At 55.1% G+C, this 21,515-nt stretch overlaps 1 protein-coding gene across 1 annotated transcript; it reads right to left on the reverse strand.

Annotated features, from left to right (window-relative positions):
* Positions 1-15,621: 15,621 nt before the first annotated feature.
* On the reverse strand, positions 15,622-21,158 carry DMBX1 (diencephalon/mesencephalon homeobox 1). The gene is made up of 4 exons (XM_037039511.1): positions 20,998-21,158; positions 17,851-18,046; positions 17,239-17,587; positions 15,622-16,510 (listed from the first exon to the last, which is right to left on the reverse strand). The coding sequence occupies exons 1-4, from the start codon at positions 21,147-21,149 to the stop codon at positions 16,056-16,058; spliced, it is 1,152 nt and encodes a 383-aa protein (XP_036895406.1). The 5' UTR covers positions 21,150-21,158; the 3' UTR covers positions 15,622-16,055.
* Positions 21,159-21,515: the final 357 nt, after the last annotated feature.

Consider the following 21,515-nt stretch of genomic DNA (forward strand, 5'->3'; position numbering starts at 1 on the left):
CGGCCCGAGCCCTCCCGTGCTCGCCAATACGGGTCCGATCGTTCAGTGCCCTATAAGAAAAAAGAAAAAGAGGAGGAGGAGAAAGAGAAGACAAGAAAAAGGAAATTTTCATAAGGGTCGGGCGCTGAGCACAGGTAGCCTCGTCTGTCCCATCTCTGGAACTTCTGGAGGGGAGAGTGTGCCCAGGCATGTCCCCACTGCCAGGAGGGAACAGCTCCTTGGCCCTCCAGGTGGGGTCTGCTGGGCCCTACATTACTTCATTCCCCAGCCTTGATGAAACTGGGCCCCTGGACCTTGAGTCCTAACACCACCACCACCCACAGCATTTGGGCACTGTGAATGGGGCCACTCTGAGAGGAACGTACTACCAGCAAGGCCTGCACCCCAAAGGAATGGGATGAAGCAGAAGGGGAGGAGTATCAGCCCAAGGTGTCTGCTGTCCTTGCACACTGTGAAAGGTCACCAGCTCCCCTTGTGCTCCTCCTTGCCCTCCTTGTCTCCACTCGCAGACCTTTTGTGATTAGTCGGGCAAGGTGTGGAGGGCCTCTGATTTGAGCCAGGACAGTCCCTAAGGTACAGCTGGGTTGAGCACACTCCACCCTTTCTGCCTGAGTAGATAGAGCAGGGAGAGTGGAGGCTGGGGCCCCAGCAGGGGTGAGTGGTGAGGGCCCCCTTGAGGTGCATTCCCTCCGGGCCTCCATTGTCAATAAAGCACCTTCGGAGTCAAGTCCTCTGTGGTGTGCAGCCCTGGAGGGAGGAGGGCCTGACTGCAGGGCCCTGGATTCTGGGGTCCTCCCATCCTCTTGGAGACCTAGAGGGGGGCCCCAGTGGGGAGGAGTGTGTGATGGTGAACAAAAGACCAAGTCTGGGGTTGCCTGTGAACATCTGTGGGAACAGGTGTGTCAGGCTGGGGGGCTGGATGAATATATGAGTGTGTCTGTGTAAGATCGCCTGGCTACATGTATGAAATGGGGAGTGTGAGTGACACTAACATCACACATGTATGTGGGAGCCTGTGGTGGTGGCAGCGGTTAAGAGCTGGATCACCCAACAGGGGTGGTGAGGGAAGAAGAGCTCCCAGGGCCATGCAGATCCTCAACCTTTCTCCTGGCCTGGCTGGCCTTGCAGAGTCTGAGCTTAGCCTGTGTTCCTTCCGGGTGGGTGAGAGCATCTGGTGGAGAAATGGAGGCTGCTTTGCAGGAAGAAACAAGGGAGCTGGGGTCTGGGGTGAGGGTGCTGCAACCCTCATTGCAAGGACCAGGGCCAGCAGTCCCCAGTGAGCGTGGGGCACACCGAACCACCACCCCTTGTCGGCCATGACTGCCTGCCCATCCACCCTTGGCTCCCTCAGCCTCCCTTTCTCTTTCCAGAGTAGACTTTGTTGCTCTTCTGCTTGGGACCCGGATCTTCCCATCAGCCCTGCGACTCTGTCTTCCTTCCTCTGACCCCCTCTCTGCCTCTGCTGCTCCTGCTGTCTCCCCCTCTCATTGACCTGGAGAAGGATGAACCTGTCTCAGTTGGTGTTGAGCAGGTCATCTCTATTAATTCACATGGGTCGATGGGCCCTAACCTTTAAAGCATCCAGCCCCTGGAGCTGATGACCTCTTCTCAGAGAACTCCCCCACTCCCCACCTCTGTGTGTGTGTGTGTGCAGGAAAGGCTGCCTTCCCAGGCTCCAGTCTTGTCTCTTCCAGTTCACTGGTCTGCAACCTCAGACACCACCTTCTGCCTTGGTAGAGTAGGGGGTAAGGGGGGTCACTACTGATGCTGCCCTGTGTGGTCTGACTCACAGGGCAGTCCTCCCCAGTGTGGTCTGACTCACCCTCCCCCTACCTTCTTAGGGGATACACCCCAGACTCTAGCCCTGGGATACTAGGCCCAGCCCAAACCTCTCCCCCACCTGTGGGCAAGAGCCTGGAATTGCAAACCATCTTCCTCTTCTCCCCCCCACAAGAACTCTTCCATGTCCTGTCTGGGCTGCTGAGGAAGAAAGGTGAACAGGAGATAGGAACTCAAGGCCATGGGCCACACAGAGATGGTGTGAGTGAGTAGAATGGGAGTGAGGTGGGGGAGGAGGCGATTTTGGCTCCCTGGAGTCTCCTGTCCACTGCCACCACCCGCTGAAGGTCATTTGTCTCATCTGTGTTTCTCCCTCTCCATAGGCACACCAGGAGATATTCTCTACACTTTCCAATCAGCCACCCTAGGAACCCCCACCCCAATCTCTCCAGGCCTGCCCCACCAGAGGACTCTTCCCCTCACACTCCTTCAGGCCCCTCTGGGGGCAGCACAGCCAATGCAAAAGCCCCAAAGGGAGAGTAAACTTGACCTCCATATGTCAGGTCAAGAGAAAAAGGGCTGTGGAGACACAGGTGGGAGATGAAGCTGGTGAAGGTGGGAAAGGAGTGTATTGCTCAGCCAATAAAGCTGAGTAAGCCAGGGAGAGGAGTTGGGATTTATTCCTGGCAAGATGGGAGCCAGTGGAGGGTTTTAAGCAGGGAAGTGACATGATCTGATTTATGACTGTGAAGATCGCTCTGCCTGCTGTGTGGAAAACAGAGTGTTGAGGGGCAAGAGGAAAATGGGGTGGGTTAGTAGGTGACTACAGTGAGATAGGCTGGGGGCTGGGGCACAGGGGGGCTGTGAAGTGGACAGGTTCTACACCCACCCTTTGAGGTCTCCCTGTGGGGGGACTTAAAGTCCCTTAAAGGGCAGTGGAAGAGGAGAATCTCAGAGGAAGCTCTAGAATTTTGGTTGGAGTAGCTCAGTATATGGTGAAAGAAAAGGAAGGGCTCTTGGGAGTTAAAAGGCCTGTTAGCCCAGTGGAACTTCCCACGGGAGCTGGAGCCACACCCTGAATTCTGGAAAGAGAGCAGAGGAGATGCTGGTTTAGAAGCCATTGGCACTGGGGTGGTGGCTAAGCAATCTGGGGGCAGCACAGCCAATGCAAAAGCCCCGAAGGGAAAGTAAACTTGACCTCCATATGTCAGGTCAAGAGAAAAAGGGCTGTGGAGACAGGTGGGAGATGAAGCTGGTGAGGGTGGGAAAGGAGTGTATTGCTCAGCCAATAAAGCTGAGTAAGCCAGGGAGAAGAGTTGGGATTTATTCCTGGCAAGATGCAGGGGCAGGGGCAGGGGGCTTTTCCGAGGGAAATCTGAGGGTCCAGTCTGGAGTTTTAAGTGGATGGTTAAGTGGAGTCCAGATAAGGCACATGGGGAGAAATGAAGACAGAACCCAGAGTCTAGACTAATCTAATCACAGACTAGAGGGGACTAGAGATTCCAAGCTGCCCAGCTCTGAATCTCACTGCCTTTCTGCTGGGGCTCGTGCCTTGTTGATGAAGTCTGTAGGCTAGCAGCTGGGGATTAGGGAGAAGTGAGCGGAATACGAGCTCCCAGACGTCGGGATTTGTGTCTTGTTCACTGCTATGCACTGGTGCCTACCTGGCACAAGGGAGGTGCTCAGTAAGTATGTGTTCACTGAGTGAAAGCTGTGAATCTCATCCCACAACTGAAGCTCTAGTTCCCCCTAATAAAAAATTACCAAGATATCCAGTTCTGGGCAGGGAAGGAGAACAGCTCCCTTGTGTGTGGGAGTCCCCCTGGCCAGTTCTTGATTTCTACTTCTTTGTGAGGAGGTTGGTGGGCACAGGAATGTAGAGCTAGCTGGGTGGGCTTGATTGACATGCCTGAGAGCCAGGATCCCAGAAGCAAGCAATGGCCAGAGAGGTGAGCTGAGCCTGAGGAAATCGGCACTGCTAGGAAGTGCCACTAGAGGGCAGCCTGAGTATGTGACAAGGGATAGAGACCAATCAGCTCCGGCCACCTGCACAACTTGGTCTTTTCCTTTTCTGAGGGTCAAGGCCCTGCAGGACAGGAGGAGCTAGGAGTAGGGTGCGCTTGCGGAGGGGATAGGGAGGAGGATTAAGTCACCCAACTTTACTAAATGACACCTCCTGCCCTGGAATTTGACCTTATCACAGAGGGAGCCCTGACCCTAGACGTAGTCTTAGACTTTATCAAGGTCACAGGTAAATCCTGAATCAGGTCACAGACAACAGAACTGTCTCCCAAATCCATACAGAATCCCTGCCTGAGCTTGATCCTGGTCACACTCTGAGCCCTGACCCTGCCTGGTCCATGCACCTGGTCCATCCCTGATCCTGATCTCAGACTAACTACTGACTCAGTCCAGAGCCCTGACCTTGACCCAAGGTTGAACCCTGAACTGGACACAGACTGAGAGCCTTGATGCTAGATACCTAATTAGCTCTTATTTCCGTTACAAAGTGAACGGCTCTGACCCTGAGCCATACACTGAGCCCTGACACCTGGGACTCGCTCCCCAGCACCCCACTGACTGAAGGGCCTTTTCAGACGAGGCTCCCATGCCAGGCCAAGCTTCTGTGCCAAAAGGAAGGAACTCCTGGGGCTACTTTTGAGGGAGAGAGAAGGAGTTCTGGGTCTTTGAATGATCCAGAAATTCCTGGGTATTGAATCCCTAAGAGGCCAGGCAGAGAAAGGCTGGTTCTAGGCCGTCCAGGACATGAGGGAGGGAGTACAGCCAGGCTTTCGCCAGTCCTCCTGGGGCTCTGGAGCAGGGCCTTCCTGCCTGTGTGTCTGGGAGCCTCTTCCTCCTGCACTTCTGACTCCTGCGGAACCTTGGGCAAGTCCCTTCTGCTCACTGGGCGGTGATTCACTCCTTGTTACCTTTCAGGGAAAATGAGGAGGTGGTGGCCTGCTAAGAGAGTGGGACCAGGCCACCACTGTGTCCCTGTGTCCCCACCCTGTCCCCTTGCTCTGGGAGCTTACTCTGGCCAGTCACGCCAAACAGGCAAGAACGAGTGAATCGTGCTCTAGGTGGCTCCAGCCAGGCCTCAGCCCCAGGTGGGCAGCAGCCCGTGAGACAGGAGCATGGGCTAGAAAGCAGAGGTCCTAGAGGTCTCTGTACATTCCTGGGGTCTGATGTGTGTGAGGAGGGGGAGGTCCACAGAGACCCTATAGCCCCCCACCCCCCACCCCGACCCAGCTCACCAACCAGTTCAGTTTCCACCCCACCCAGGGTGCAGCCCGGCTACCTTTCGCCTGCAGAGCCACGCTGGCCTCTGCCAGGCCCACAGGACTCAGGCTCACCTTGGGAGACACCCAGGGTGGGAGTGAGGGCTGAGCCAGGCAGGAGCCAGGCGGGGGAGGGGGCGGCTTGAGTCAAAAACGCTGACGCGGAAGACAATGAGCTCTCCGAGGCTGAGGCAACTCATTTGGTCCCGGCCACGCTTTATTAAATTCTCATAAACCTGTCAGGGGGGACAGGGCTCGCTTCAGTTTACCTCATTAGCCCGACACAATGACAGGGGGGGGGCAGAGGGAGGGGGCAACAAGGGGAGGCCAGGGCTCAGTGCTGAGAATCGAGCCCAGTCGAGCCAGCCAGGAAGATAATTGAATTAAGTGGCTTTTGTTAATGGTTTTTAAGACTCCGAAGTGTAAATAACATTTAGGGGCTTTCTTTTAATGGGGTTGGGGTTTTAGGTACCCAGGGAGCTTAGAGGAGGTCCAGCCAGGTTTCTGCCCCTCTTCCCCATCCCAGGGAAGCCTGACAGTGGAGAGGCAATGGGAGCTGACGCTGGATGCGAGGAAGTTAGGCTAGGAGGAATGAGGGCAGGGGCCAGAGAAGGGAAGACAACTTGCAGGGGTGTCTTTGAACAGACGAAGAGAGGACATGAGCAAGAGACGGGCATGGAGGCAGGGGCTGAGTGTGAGGATCCGCCCACCATTAGACAAAATGGCCAGTGATGTCTCTGGGGTGTCACCAGAGGCATAGCTTGAGAGTGTTTAGGGGCCCTGGACTCCTGGGGCAGCCAGTGTTCATTCCTCATTGAGAGGTCAGCGCAACTAAGAGGTTATGGCTTTATTACTTATCGCCAGTGGCTCCCCTGGGAAGCAGTGAACACCCCATCACAGGACATGTGGGAGGCTATGGTGGTGTATTAGACTCAATCTCAGGCTTCCTGAAGGAAACTGGACTTGAACTGAGCTATAAGGGAACCTGCAGACGGGGTGGGGAGCTCACCCTCTGGGAGCACATGGGCTAGGGGAAGCTGGAAACAGGGACATGGGCAAAATGTCTTAGAATCCATCCCCTGGCCTTCCTCAGTTACAGTGTCTTCCTCTCTGCAGACACGTCATGGTCCAGGAGTTGTCTGGGCTGGAGGCAAAGGCTCTGGGCAGGTCCCAAGATGCTGGAGATGAGATAGGGCAGGGCTGGCCCGAGGCAACCCACAAAGGGTTAAGGCGTTAATCGCCCTGCATTTGACAAAGGGAAGTGGGTTTTCTGATCCAGAAAGGATCAGTCCCTGGGACGCCCCATCAGGCCCTTCAGCGTGAAATTACACCCCAGCAGGGGTGCTCCCCTCCCCCCACACATACTGCCAGCCTAGGCCTGGCACAGGATTAGGGCCTGGAGTCATCAGCTTAATAGATGCCTCTCCACCGTCCCCTCTCCCTTGGGAGCCTTCAGTCCTGCCTCCGGGCTTGCACCAACCTCTTTCCGCACCTTCTGTCAACCTGTCTATTCATCTGCCTCACCGCCTCTGTCCTTACTCTTGGTCTGATCATTCCATGTATCTCCTCAACTGAACCCCGACTCCTGAGTCCAGTCCCTATTTTAGTACTTTTATAACCTTTAATCAGCACCCCCAACGTATCTGTTTCATTGTTTATTTATCATATCCACAGCAGCACTAAGGGCCTTGGGCACCGGGCACCGGGCACCGTATCTCCAGGGTCTGGGCTGTGTCTGGCAAATACCTGGTGCTCAAAAAAACCTTAATTGACTGAGGCCCCTCCCATCCACCTCACAAAGACTGGGTGTGGTCCCTAAACTCTGGGCATTGGTGCTCAAGACTAAGACGAGGAATCTAAAGCCCCCGCCAGGGCACAGCCATGTCTTCAGAAGAGGCAAGGGCTGTGCCATGGCCTCAGCCTCAGCCTCAGCCCCAGCCCCAGCTCTAAAGGATGCCGGGAATGAGACAGACCAGAAAAGGGAGAGGCCCTTCATGACCCGAGGATGCTCACTGATCCTTGCATGCCATCCCTGGAGGCCCTTTCATCCCACTTCTTTGAGCCGCTGCTGGTGCTTTGCCACGCAAGTGACTCTAAGCCACATCTGCACCCGCAGTTGGGTGTACACAGCATGGGAAGAGATCTTGGATGGAACATTGGGAAATGATGGCTGTCCGAGGCAAAAGCCAGGGCCACACACCAAGGCCAGACAGGAGCCAGGTTCCAGAGGCCATAGCCAGAGCTTGGCCCTCACACTGCTCCTCCAATTCAATTCAACAAGCGTGGTATTGGTTCAACACCAAGTCTGAGCCAGGCTCTGGGCCACATCAGGTCCTGCTCAGGGACTTCCAGCTGCATATGGATAAGAATTGTACATGGTGGACAAGAGGGGTGAAGAGAGAAAGGGGACTTACCCTCCCCTAGAATAATCAAGCAAGGCTCCCTGGAGAAGGTGTCATATGTTCTAAAGAATGAAAAGGCTTTTCCCAGAATGACGGACCACTAAGACCAAAGACAGATGGGAAAGCCACAGTGAGGGTCCAGTCTGGCTGGACACCTCAGGGAAGTGTGAAAAGAAAGTGTCCCCTCCCTGTTGGCTGCCCAGCACATCTGTGTGGAGGTGAGAGGAAGGAGAGGTGACCTATGAAGGACCCAGGTGTCCCCGTCTGCCAGCCTGCTCAGGTGGGGATGGCAACAAAGAGCGGCTTTGTGCGCACACGCTCACACTCACACACACCCGCACACGCCCCACACAAGCTCTTTCCAAGAATGGCTCTTCAAGCCTGGTTGCCAAGATAAAGGAGCCACTGGGCGGTCAGCCCCTGGAGGAAATATCACTCCTGTGGCCTTTGTTGTTCAAAAGGCTTTTCAAAATCTCCAGACTCCTCTTGGAAAGGATCCCAGGCTGAGGTGGTGGTTTCCCACAGCTGGAAACGTGGGTAATGATGGCACAGCCCCCCTGGCCTGGCAGGGGAGGAGAGCCCCGGGGGCCAGGCTTGGGCTGTCAGCAGCAGTAGCAACGGTTTAATCCTCCACTTTCACGATTTACTCACTCTATTCCCACAAGCCTGGGGGTGGGCAAAGACCTCCCCATTTTACAGATGATAACGGAGGTTCACAGAAACTTAGCAGCTTATTAAATGACCCCACAGTGAGTTAACACTAGAAATGAAACTGACAGCACCACTCACAGACTTAACTCAACCCTGGCCCCATTCTGTGCCCCAACTCTGACCTCTAATTGAGCTGTGACTTGCCCTATGCTGAGCCCTACCCCTGACCCCACCTGATCCCTGATCCCAGCCACGCACCTGATCCCTGATCCCAGCTTTGACCCTGACCCCATTCTGAGCCCCTCACAGAGCTGTGACCTGCCCTGTACTGATCCCTGATACTAGCCTCAGACTGGTTAGCTTTAAGCCCCGTGAGGTCAGAGACGTGTGCTTCTCATCCACCCCTGCTACATTTATGCGTGTGCAATTATTCCAGTAATATTTATCTATTGGGCCAGGGGCCGAGTCTGTTGTTGTTTACCACCACTAATAATAGTGTAACTAGAGCAACAACAAGCATTTCACTGAGCATTTACTAAATGCCAGGCTTTTCGTTAAGTGTTGTCCAGACATTATCTCATTTAACCCTCACAAAGAGCCCTGGAGCCCATGTTGTCATGAGCCCATTTTACAGATGGGGATGCTGAGCCCCAAGGTCACACTAGGAGGAGGTAGACAAAAGTTTAGCATGTTCTCAGTAGTTCCCTTCACCCATCACACTCAGCTGCCTGCTGAGGGATGGAGGCGAACAGAAAAGTCCCAGCAGTGAGAGGAAGTAGAGGCATTTGGACAGGTGGGAGAAGCCAGGGGCTTTCTGGAGACTTTGAGTCTCTGAAGAAGCAGGAGGGCCAGGTGAGTTGAAGGCGATTCTAATGAAGGAGCAAGACCAGCTGTGGAATTTGTGGAGTCCAGTGCAAAATGAAAATGTGGGACACCTTGTTAAAAACTAAGGATTTTAAGGTGGATGCATCAGAACATCATGGGGCTCGACCCCAGGGTCCTATGTGACTGCACAGGTCACATGCCCAGGAAGGTGGCCCCGAGAAGGAGGACAGTGTGTGAAGATGGACACGTGGAACAGGGCATGTGGCTGTTAACGTGGCAGCTAGGACCGGGTGTGACTCGCACATGGGTATTTGGGCAGCGTCTGCAGCAGGCCCAGGACAGCAAGCGTGGAGTATCCCCGGGCACCGAGCTGGCAGTGTGGCCCAAGAGGCCCGAACGTGGAGGGGAACTGGTGCCACTCTCTAAGAGTTTGGGGTGGGAGGTGTCTATGGGTTGTGAGCAAGCAGGGGAGAATGCACGTCTTGGGGATGGAATCGATGCATGTGGAGCATCCAGGCAACAGAGCTTGGGCTGTGTGTCTGAGCGCTCGTGTGAGGATGTATATATGAGTAGGACAGACAGACAGACACCCTGAGCTTGTGTGGCCCGATGCAGAAGTCAGCATGTCCCATGTGTCTGAGAGGACATGTGTGTAAGTGTGTGTGGTGGTGAAGGGCAGGAGGGTATGTGTGTGATTGGGAGTGTGTGGAAGTGTGTGGGGGAATGTAAGACCATCCCCACCCACCCTCCTGGGTGCCGGCTTGTGCTGAGGGGCTCCCAGGTGAAGATGTCCCCTAGCCCTAGCCCAGCCCCAGGCCTTCATGGGGCCGGGTCCCATTTTGAGACGTTCCTGCCTGCCTAGGGTGGTCAGAGCCAGAGAGTGGCCTTCTGGGCTGCTGGGGTGATCCTGGGCCAGCGGTGTCAGGTTCCCCCCCCCCCCAGGGCCCGCCCTCTGCAGCCCTCTGAGGGCCTTTGTTGGAAGTTCAGACAAACTTGTCAGGGAGGCGGGCTGGAGGCCGCCTCCTAATCGGCTTTCCCAGAAGGGAGAGGAGAATGAGAGATTGCAGGGGTGGGGGAGACTTCCAGCCCCCTGCAGCTCTGTGGGAAAGAAAGAGGGAGGGTGGGCCCAGCTCCTCTGGCCCTGAAAGGGACCCTCTTGGCAGGTGCCCCTTCCCCAGGGCACCTGGGGAGCCAGCCCCCCAGACTGAAAGAACACTGAGGCCAAGACCTAAGAACGACGGGAGGCTTCAGGGAGCAGTTCCCGGGAGCCCCTGCACTCCTCATTTCGCCCACTGTGAGCTGCCTGAGCACATACAGCACGCTTCTTCCAGGCCTCCGCACTGTCTCACCTGAGCCCACCGGAAAGCAGGCTGGATGTGGTTAACGATTCCCATTCTACAGAAGAGGAATCTGAGGGCCAGAGAGGGGCAGTTATTTGCCCAGAGTAACTTTCACTTCATAATAGAATCTTCTTTGCTTCATAGTCAGCATTTCCCTGGGGTCCCATCCTCAGCATTTCCCAGTGTAATCTCATTCAGTAGTAATGTGGCTTCGTTTGTCACTCTCTGCAGACAGCCACCAAGGTTAAGAGCTTGGGTTCTGAGATTAACCAAGTTCATACCCTGGGTCTTCCATTACTAGCCGTGTGGTGCTGGCCATGTTTTTTAACTTCTCTGTGCCTCAGTTTCCTCATCTACAAAATGGGGGTAGTAGTACCTATCACATAAAGTTGTGTGAAGATTAAATGACTTAATATTTGTAAAGTGCAAGGCGCAGAGAAAGTGCTACATAGTATTTGTTAAATTAAAGTCAGCCCTGGCTGGTGTAGCTCTGTGGATTGAGTGCCGGCCAGCGAACCAAAGGGTCGCTGGTTCAATTCCCAGTCAGGGCACATGCCTGGGTTGCAGGCCAGGTCCCCAGTAGGGGGCACACAAGAGGCAACCACACATTGATGTTTCTCTCCATCTCTCTCTCCCTTTCCCTCTCTACAAAAATAAGAAAATATTTTTTAAAAAACTGTTAGAAAATTTTTTAAAATTAAAGTCTAAGTCAGCAATGCTGATCCACTCCATCCCAACACCTTCCCCTGAATAAACTGAAGTCTCAAATGCAGCAGACAAGACCAGCCTGAGCTCAGGCTCATCCCCCCACACTCACCCCAGCCCAAGGGTCCCCATATACCTATTGCCAAGCCAGAGCCTCAGGAGCACCCTCGACCCTCCCATGCCTGCAGTCCCCACAGTAGTTCCACTTCCTAAATCTCTCACCAATATAACCCCTTCTCCCCACCCCTCCTCCCCCAGTCCACCTTGAGGCCACCTTCCTCTCTCCCAGACATGACAATGGCCGCCTCTCTGGTCTCTCTGCCTCTTCACGAGCCACCATGCCACAAGCATATGGGATGGAAGTGGGATTTACTAAAATGCAAGTCCGACCACCCCATTCCCCACTGGAAATATCTTCCAACATGCCCCCTCAGTCCTCAGGCTTAAGTCTAAGCTCCCAGCTTCCTCTTCCATCCCTGACACTACCCCCCACCATCCTCATGCCCCACCCAGACAGGGCCCTGGTCCCTCAGGGTTCTGGGGCTCTCCAGAATCCAGCTCAGCCAAGTGGGTGCTGTAGTGCTGATGTGCTGTGCCTCTCCCAGGATACCCTTCTCTCTTGCCTTACTGGTAAACACTGGACCTACGGGACTCAGCTCAAAATTCTCCCTCCCTGCCCCGTCCGGGTAGCTCGGTTGGTCAGAGGATTGTCCTGATACACCAAGGTTGCAGGTTTGATCCCTGGTCAGGGAACAAGAATCAACCAATGAGTACATAAATAAGTGGAACAACAAATTGATGTTTCTCTCTCTCTCAAGCAATCAATTAAAAAATTTTAAAGCCTCTCTCCCTGAGGATCATTCTAGGCTAAGCTAGGGACCCCCTCCTATGCTCCCAGTTACCTGGGTTTGAACCCCAAATTTCCCTATGTTATAACTGTCTTTAGAGCAGGGACCATGTTCCCTTTACTTGTTCCTATGTACCCAGTGCAGGGCCAGGCATGCAGCAGGTGCTCAAGAGGTGCTGAGTATGCATGAGTAACTGAACTGCAGGATGACCTGGCTCCCTCTACACCAGGAGAGGTGTGTTCCATGGCGCTGAGGTATGCAGGGGGCCCACAGTGGCTCAGGGCCCTGAGGGAGCAGTGGGAGATTTGAGGCAGACATTTGATCTGCCGGCCCCTGACAGGGGGGGTGGGACAAGGTGAAGGGGGTGCTCCCCGCCCTAATCCTCAGCCCCACTGGGGAGAGAGGAATGCATCTCCTGGGGTCTGCCACCGCCCCTGAGACGCCCAGCAGGCAGCCCTCTGCACACTCTTCAGGCCGCTGGGGTTCTCCTACCAGGAAATCCCCAGAAGTAGCAATCACCCCTCCCAAATCCCAGCCTCCAGCTGGCACAGAGGCCCTGTGCAGACACCGTGGGGGAAGGGCAGCAAAGGCTGAGCAGAAGAGATTGCCTATCATCTTTTTCTTGAAATGCAGAAAGGGCTGCGATTTCATAAGAAGAACTTCTTGGTTGTACCCCCTTTTTTTCAGCTACTCCTTATATATACAGTCTCACAGCCTCTCTCTCAGCTCATGTACAAGCATGCACACACACAAATGCAAGCACACACAGGTTCTCATGTGCACATGTAGACGAATAAGCTCTAATTACATGCACACACATATGTGCACACACACCCTGACATGGAGGGACCCTCATAAATTTTCAATCCATGCCGCCACCCACGGCAGGAACCCCTTCTTCATCCTCTGCTTGCTCATCCTGGAGGACGAAGCGCTCCCTCCAGAGGCTCCCCACCCCACTGGAGAACAGCTCTGCCTTCAGAGCCAGGTGCGCCTTCCCGTCCTGCCCCTCTGGCCCTAGCTTACTTGCTGTTTCCCACAGAATTCCCCGCCCTCTCCATCCTACAGAACCGTACCTGCCCAGGCTGCCCTGAAACCCTCAGGCGCCCCTGTCCCTGGCCACCCTGCCACGTGTGCTTGGGTGAGGCCCACACAGCCCAGAGTAGATGCAACCCTTCCCCACCCTTCCCCCCCACTCCTGTGACCGCTGCAGAGTGACACACCAGCTGCAGGTTGGTAAGGGCTGAGGAGAGAACTCCCGAGCTGATGCAGGAATGGCCAACCATGCAGCAGGCCTGCCTCCCTTCCCCACTGGAGGCAGTGCTGGACGGGCAGGCAGCAGGCAGGCCTTGGCACACCAACTGCTCGCCCACTGCAGGCATCTCTGGGAATGAAGCTGGACCAAAATCTGTGCTGCCAGACTCTCTTTTATTAGCCAAGTAGGACAAAGAATAGGTCACAATGTCACAGGAAGTCAGACAGACGGACCAATACACGGGACAGAGTGTCATGCTGCACTATGCAGGGGCCGGGGTAAGGGAGGGGGAAATCTGAGTCTTGTTCTCTCAACTAACAGAATAAATAAATACGGTACACAGTGTCTTTGCCACCGGCTGGCACAACCTCTAAGCACAAATGGTCACAAAACAGCTGGTTTGGAAAGCAGTCTGTACAGCCCGCAGGCCATGGAGTTGTGGGGTGGGCCCAGGCCCCTCTGGCCCATGTTCTGGGGAAGTGAGGAAGCAGGGAAATGGAAAGCTCAAATAGAAGGGAGAGGTGAGGAATGAGACTTTCCTGAAAGGCTTTCCTGGAGGAGGTGATATTTAGAGCTATTGGATTCCAAGGCCCAGTGACAGTCATTTGTATCTAGGGAAAGGCAGAAAGCTTCTGTCCCCTTGCTTGGTCCAGATGAGATTTTGTTGGGTTCAGAAACAGACCCTCCTGGAGTTGATTGCAGAGGACGAACCAAAAATTCCTTCTGTCTCCTCAAGTCTCTGCCACCCTCCTGTCTCCTGCCTCTTACTCTGCTGCTCCTGTGGCTGTTGGGTTCACCTTCTAAATCCCAGAGCCCAGATCCTGCTTCATCTGATCCCTATTCAGAAGCTCTCACCTGCTATGGAGGTAAGGGCTTTAGCTTGGATCCAGGGCCGAGTCCCACCTCTCAGGAAGCCAGCCACACCCTCCCTGTGGTCTACTTAGTCTCCCTCCACTGCCTCGTGCAAACAGCTTTCCTGGCCAAGGCTACCAGCCCCCTCACTGTTTTCCCCCATTCAGAGCCTTCTCCACACACCTCAGCCAGACCCCCAGGGGGATGAGCATCAAGAGTTCTTCAGACCAAGCCTACTGAGACACCAGTAGATGCCCCTCTCCTCCTTCCACTGGGAGAAGAGACAGCCTTAGGAATCTCAGATGAAACTTCTCTAAGTTGGGTGTGGAAAGTTCCATGGTGAACCTCCCACAGAGGGAATCTATGCAATCCAGCCCCCAACCCTGCCCTGAGCCCTGAGCCACGTGAAGGCATGGAGATGCGATGACCACAGAGGCCAGCACTGCAACTCAAGAAAAGCAGGATCAAATCCAGATTGTCTCAACTTGAAAGGACCCATAATACTTACTGGGAAACTGAGGCCCAGAGATTGTGGCGGTGCCTGTGGAGAGTCTTGTGTGTGCAATGCCCACCGCTCCATAGCAAAGCAGCAGTAATTTTCTAACCCATACTCTGTGCTTTGTTTTGTGGTTGTGAGTTTAACTAAAAACTTCTGAGCACAGACATGCAGAGAACTAAAGCTGGACAGGACAGCGACAGGCCATCTAAGCCAGATGAGGACATGGGCCCAGAGAGGCTACGGGCTGGCTCGAGGTCACTCTGCTCTGAAAGGGAGTTTTCTGAACTGGGTTCCCCGTCATAAACAGGAAAACATCAAGGACTAGCTGAACAGGAACCCTTCCGTCAACAGTCAGCTCTGGGAGCAGATGCCAATGGACACCTGAGACTACGCGCTGCCATGTGGTTTGCACTCATTGTGACCAGGAGCTAGAGTCCAGCCTTCCTTCCTGGCTGGGACACACCCCTGCAGTGGCCTCTGACTGCTGAACCAGCAGGCCAGGGTGTGGCAGAGGAGTACCACCTCTGTCTGAGAGCACCCCTTCTCCCTCCACCTCCTTCCAACCAGGGAAGTCTCATCGGGGAGGTCTAGGGCCCTGGATGAGCAGGGGCTGCAGGCCTCTGTCCTGATGGTCCCAACACCTGCCCCAGCGTGATTCCTGCCTCCACTCCCCTCATCTTCAATCTTGGGGGCGGGGCCTCAAACCTGAGGAAAGAGAATGTGACTCCTCACACCTTCTAGATGCCAGGCCCTGGGAGGGTGGGTGTGGAGACCAGTGACACCTCCTACCTGCAGCTCCAGTGGCTGCAGCATCTCCAGCTAGGGCCTGACCACCTGTGCTGGGTGTGGAGAGGAGCCGCTGCCCAGAGAGGGTGGCGGTTTGGAGGGCTGGGCAGGGGCATGAGACAAGCAGGCAGAGAAGGAGCAGGAGAAGCAACATTACTAAAACTAAAAAGCTACAACCCCAAACAAAACAGCTTGGGAATTCATCACACCAACACAGCCAGCATCAAAGAAAGTGGGGGCAGTGATAGGAGCCATGAGCTAAGACCCGGAGTGCGGAGTGCGGAGTGTGGAAGACCCAGAGGCTGATGGGAGAGGCCGCAAGAAACAGGACAGAGGCAGAGAGAGAGGATGTCAGGGAAGAAGGAGAGAGACAGAAAGAGAAGGAAGAGCCAGAGTGAGATACGGAGCCACAGGAGGAGGCAAGGGCGGCAGAGGACAAGAGAGGGAGCAGGCAGGGGGCCTGGGGCAGGCAAGCGCCTGAAAATATAGTTTTATATATTTATATTTATATCTCACATTCTGCACACCAACTTACTAGGGGGAAGAAGGAGTGGGAGGGAGGGAAGGAAGGAGGCGACGCTGAGGTGGGGATCCAGCGAGTGAGCGCCTCTCACTCCCCCAGCCTCTCGCCTCCTTGGGATCCAAGCAGGGCCATGCAGAGAGTGCAGGTGTGGGCTTCGCCTAGGCTAGGACTCTGGGGGAGGGGAGCAGGGAGCGGGATTCCAGGCCCAGGATCCCTGGGCTCATTGAGTTAACTCCTTGAGAGCCATCTGAGCATAACCACGGGACTGGGAGGTGGGCACCCAAGACCCCTGGCTGGGTTGGAGGCCAGCAGTCAGTTGGGCAGCGTATCGAGTCCCAGGGAGGCTGCATGCTGCTTGGCCCGAAGCCGCAGGTTCTCGATGCTCGTGGTTTTACTGTTCAGGGCAGCTGAGGCAGGTGCCAGGCCTGCTGGGGGTGCGGGCAGCAGTGGGGACCCCCACACGCCCTGATGGGCAGCCGCAGCTGCTGACAGGGACTGGTAGTATGACTGGCAGTGCAGTGAGCCCAGGGGGGCCATGTTGACACCCAGGTAGGGCACAGCAGCAGCCGCAGCCGCAGCAGCAGCAGGGGCTGGGCCCCCCACTTCGAAGGATGAGTAGTGTACCAGGTTGTTGGTGGCTGCCATGTGCTGGCGGAATTGCTCCTGCAGGCGGAAGAGGCTCAGCGGGGATGAGGAGTAGGAGTGGGAGGGGCCCAGGAGGCTGCCCCCAGGAGCTGCAGGAGCCAGGGCCAGGCTGCCTGGGGAATCTGCAAGCAGAGAACCAAGAACAAGGGCATTGGTCTGCCAGGAGGAGACCCCTTGCCACTGATGACAGAAACAGTTTTTGGCTGAAACCATACTCACCCTTGTCAGCCAGGGTACCCCCTGAAGCACCCCTCAGAATCCTGGGAGGGAGACACCCAGGCTTCCTGCAGGAGCCTCAGGGACCCTGCAAAAGCCCCCATGTGTGACTTCTCGGGCAGAGTCCTTTTCTTTTTGAGGGCCATCACCTCCCCCCCCTCCTGTCTCCCCTCTAGCTCTCAGCTCACAGCCCCATCGTTCCCTGCCTGGGCTCAGGGTTTGGGTCTGAGGTAGCCTCCTGCCAGAGCTCTGTCCCTTCGAAAACCATGGCTCCAACTGTCAGCTGCATGTGGGAATCTCTGTTACCAGTATGGTATACTCACCCAGTATGCACAGGTACCTCTATACTAACTTAAAATACCAGAATATTGCAGAGTGGTTGGTAAATAGCTTTAGCCCTGAGTACTCTCCCCCTGCCACGGAGTTTCTCCCCCAGAACACCCAAGACCTTCCCAGGATTCAGCACCTAAAGTGTGACCACCTGGCAAAGGCCTGTTATGGCCAAGTTCTTTCACATGGGTCACACCCAAGCACCTTGTGCTGAAGCCTGACCCACCACCTCTTATACCCAGGCCCCTGCTGGCTGCACCCAGCTGTTCTCCCCCAGCCACTTACAGCACCTGCCCAGCCTCACCTGCCTTGGGGCTGCCCCTCTTGCAGCCCAGCCCCTTGCTGTCAGCCCCAGGGCTCTTCTCAGCCTTGGGATCCTCAGCCCCTGCCCGGAGATCCTCCTCCCGGTCTGGCTGGTCCTCCGGGGCTGACTCACTGGCCGACTGCTCAGACAGGCTCAGGTGCATCTCAGCAGGAGGGTCACCGCTGGGCAGGCTTGGGGGCTGGTCGGTCTCCACCTGGCTGTCTGGGGTTGGGGCCTCGACCTTGCCTTCGCCGTGGGAGGCCTCAGCTTCTTTCTGCTTCTGGAGCTGTTCTTTCTGCAGGCTGCGCTGCTTCTTCCGGAACTTGGCCCTGCGGTTCTTGAACCACACCTGGGCACAGGGAGAGGAGCAGTAAGAGTGGGAAGGAGAGAAGGGCAGTTGTGGAGCTGGGTGCTCTGGGAGGAGATGGGCATCATAACCTTGGCCTTGGCCCTGGCCCTCTAGGAAACTCCCCTGATGTCACTGAAGATGTCCATGGAGACAGCAGTTACACTTTGGCACTGAGGGCCAAACTGCTGATTCCTACACACTGGGAAGCCAGACTGACGGTGGGCGCTTGTCTGTAAGGTCTAGTTAGAGGAGGGGGGCCCTACCTGTACCCGAGCCTCGGGCAGGTTGGTGCACATGGCCAGTCTCTCGCGCATCACCACATCCGGGTAGTGAGTCTTCTGGAAGGTCTTTTCCAGGGCCTCGAGCTGCTGAGCAGTGAACGCCGTGCGGCTGCGACGCTGTTTGCGGTGCTGGGAGCCATAACGGGCCTCCAAGATGATGTCTTGAAATGTACAGCCGTTGGAGGGCAAGGAGAGGGGGCCCATTTAATTATGGGAAATAGTATGTAAATCTTACCCTGCTCCGACCCACTGTGGACACCCAGGCTCCTGCCAGAGCTGGCCCCTGGCCCCTTCCCCTTGGGCTGGCTTGTCAAGATTGTACCACCCCATCATTCACTACCAGGTCCACAGAGGTCTAACTCATCTCCAAGAACAAGTGGCAGGAATGTGATCGGGGTTCTTTCTTATTTGGTTTGGGTGTGGGCAGGCACTGCCTTAAGATCCTTTAAGTCTTGGGATACTTTGGGTATACCCTTCATGATGCCAATAATCTATACGCCCATGTCACAAAGATTCTAATGTCCTATGACCCTTAGAGTCTGGATACCAACAGAATACTGGCCTCTGACCAGGAGAAGCCAGGCTGTGAGCTGGGGCTTTTCTGCGAGGTCTAGTTGGGAGATGTCTGCTATGTAGACAGTACTCCCTGGCACTTAATTCTATCTCTGCTGTGTGTGAATCCTGTCATCCCGGTTGGCCTATGAGTCTCTGGTGGTAGGACCTGAGGGTCCTGCTCATCAACAGAAAGCCTGACCCTCTGGCAGGAGCCTGAGAGCACAGGCAAGGCATATTGCATCTAGTCTTGACCCTCTGGCTGCTTCCTCCAGGATGAAAGGACAGAAACCAGGTTCTAACCACTGCAGGCATGGAGAGGAGATGGGGTTGGTGCACTGTTGGTTTAAGAAAACCACCCAGGGTAGATGTCTGCCTAGGGCTGGTGTCTAGTCTCTAGCCCTTCTGCAAAGATGGCCAGTAACCTCCCTCCCGCTGCTCCCCATCACCTGTGAGTGAATCCTGAACTGCCTTTGCTGAAGGGAACCTGGGCTGGGTCAGCCTCTGCACTCCAGGAACTGGAGGGTCATCCACAACCCTTGTGGTGAGAGAGAAGGAGGCAGCTGGGTGGCCCAGAAGTCTCAGACTTTGGGCTGCTCCTTCTTCAGTTTAAAAAGGAAGCCCTGAACCCCTCATAAACTGACACTAATACCAACCTGGACTGAGCCCCTGAACTCACACCAGTCACCTTGGGGCTGAGGAGGGAGTGGGGACCCCTCAGTAATCCAAGCCCTGGTTGGCTCCAAGAATTACAAGGGGTAGGCAGTCGCAGCCTGGGACACCAGGCAAAGCCTGCTGCTGGAAGGCAAGTCTCCATACAAAGTCCCATCTAGAGCTCATGTCCCTTCTGCTTAACAATTAGAAATCTGGCCCAGTCGGGTGGGTTAGGTGGTTAGAGCATTGTCCCAATATGCCAATGGAAGGATCCCGGTTGCAGGTTGGATCCCGGTCAGGACTCATACAAGAATCAACCAAAGACTGCATAAACCAGTGGGACAATAGCTTGATCTCTCTCTCTCTCTCAAATCAATAAAAAAAATTTTTTAAAGAATTAGAGAACTGGGGGGAGTGCTGAATCCTCCAGTTCTCTAGTGCCCCCGCCCCCAGCAGAGGTGAACCTCTGTCTTTCTGGGTCCTGGAACACAGTCAGGAGCTAATGTCACCACCAGGCTGGGCAGGGGAAACTCACCCCAGACCAGAGAAGCATCCCATAGCCAGGACAAAACTGCATGTACACTCCCACGTGGGAAGCTAAGCCCCCACCCCTATCTGCAGAAGGTGACCAGGGGCACGGTTTTATCCAGTGAGCCTGGCAGGACGTAAAAGAGTGGGAGTGGCCGCCCCCCTCCTTCCAAGCCCACACCTCTACCCGGGCAGGGTCCTCATAGTGCCCCCTCCTCGACCTTTTAAGACCCGTTCCATGACCTCCAGGAAGCCCTCCCTGACTACAGCAGCTGATCATTCTGCTCTGAGTGGCGCTGCCATTTGATCCTGGCCACACACAGCCCCCTTCCATGACCTCTCATGGGCCAATGGGCATCTGGTCTCCTTAGGGGTGACCAAAAACCTCTGAGGACTGCCTGGCACAGGATTGGGCCCACATGTGGTCAACAGATCCTGGAAGTTTGGCCTAGGACAGGAGGAGGGCTGACATCAACTCCCAGTAAATCACACTCCTCACCCATGTCATCCAACCCTTCCCACACCCACGGAGAGGCTGTCAGGACAGCAATCAGTTTAACCAGGAGTCAGGGTAAGGGGGGACCAGCCTGCAGCTCCTTCATGGGACTTGCATGATAATGACCTCTGAGCACCCACCAGTCTCGGCTGACTGTTCTGCCTGAGTTCTCTGATATAACTTCCCAAACACCCTGTGGGGGTCCCTGCCATTGCCTCATTTATACAGGGGGAAACTGAGGCTATAGAAAGAGGTGACTGGGCAGATCCTACAAGGACTACAAGTCTGTGATTTTAAAGTTCACATTTTTAGCTACAATATTATGTTCTAAACTCCCCCATTGCCTCACCCCTGCCTAAATTGAACCTCTATGGGCCTTAGTTTCCTCGTCCACAAAATGGAGATAATAACCTCTTCTTATCAGGGTTGAACAGTTTGATGCGGAAAGACAGACAGCTGTGCACAGTGCCTGGCACAGCAGTGTATGAAACATGAGAACCCTCATTATTTACATGACTCCCTGTACCTGAAATATCCTGTCCTGGGCACGCCAGCTACTTCCTAGCTGTAAAATCTGGGCTAGTCCCTTACCTTCCCTCCTACCTAAGTCTCTTCATCTCTGAGATAGGCTAATGAATCCCTCACAGGGTTGTTTAGGGAATTTGAATGCCTAGGGCAACTCCGGTGCCCAGCACAGCGCTGACAACAAGGGGTGCTCTGGATGGCCACACCTAGTTTTGAATTGACATCCCTCTGTGTTGCTAAGTGACCTGGATCTTCTGGTACCTCCCAGAGGAAACTTTTCCAGTGCTCTCTCCCTCCTATCTCTGCATTCCAGAGCCTCCACCCCCCACCCTCCTAGTCCTGTCTCCAAGGTCCCATCCCCACAGCTCTTACCAGCCAGGCGCTCAGCCAGCGTCAGTGCATGCACCGATGGCCGGTAGTCGGGGGCGTGCTGGGCTTGCTGGGCCGCCTGCTGGTGCAGGTTGTACATGGCACTGAGTGAGTTCATGGCGTGCAGTGAGTAGCCGTTCACCCCGTAGTGCTGCATCTCGGCATGCGCCTGCAGACAGGGAAAAGGGAGAGGTGACATGGGCGGCACACACTACTCTGGGGGAGACGCCACCCCCAGCCCAGACCTGGGATGCCTACCTCTCCCCTAAGAGCTCCCACCTCCCCGTCGGAAAGTGATCTGTCTTGCCCACAGCTAATAGTGTGACCGTTCCTGCGCTTACTTCTTCAACAACCACTTATTCCTTGTTTCCCTCAGCAGGGCTTGTGCAGGGTTTAATGCTCTGGGCTTGAAGTCAGACTGCCTGGGCTGGAAGCTCACTTAAGTCGCCTAACTTCTCTGGCCCTCACTTCCTCCATCTGCACAATGGGGCTAATAATAGCACTTATCTCACGGGGTTGTTGC

This window comes from Sturnira hondurensis, unplaced genomic scaffold, assembly GCF_014824575.4.
Source record: "Sturnira hondurensis isolate 20B ecotype Veracruz unplaced genomic scaffold, ASM1482457v3 Scaffold0025376, whole genome shotgun sequence".
Classification (NCBI taxonomy): domain Eukaryota; kingdom Metazoa; phylum Chordata; class Mammalia; order Chiroptera; family Phyllostomidae; genus Sturnira; species Sturnira hondurensis.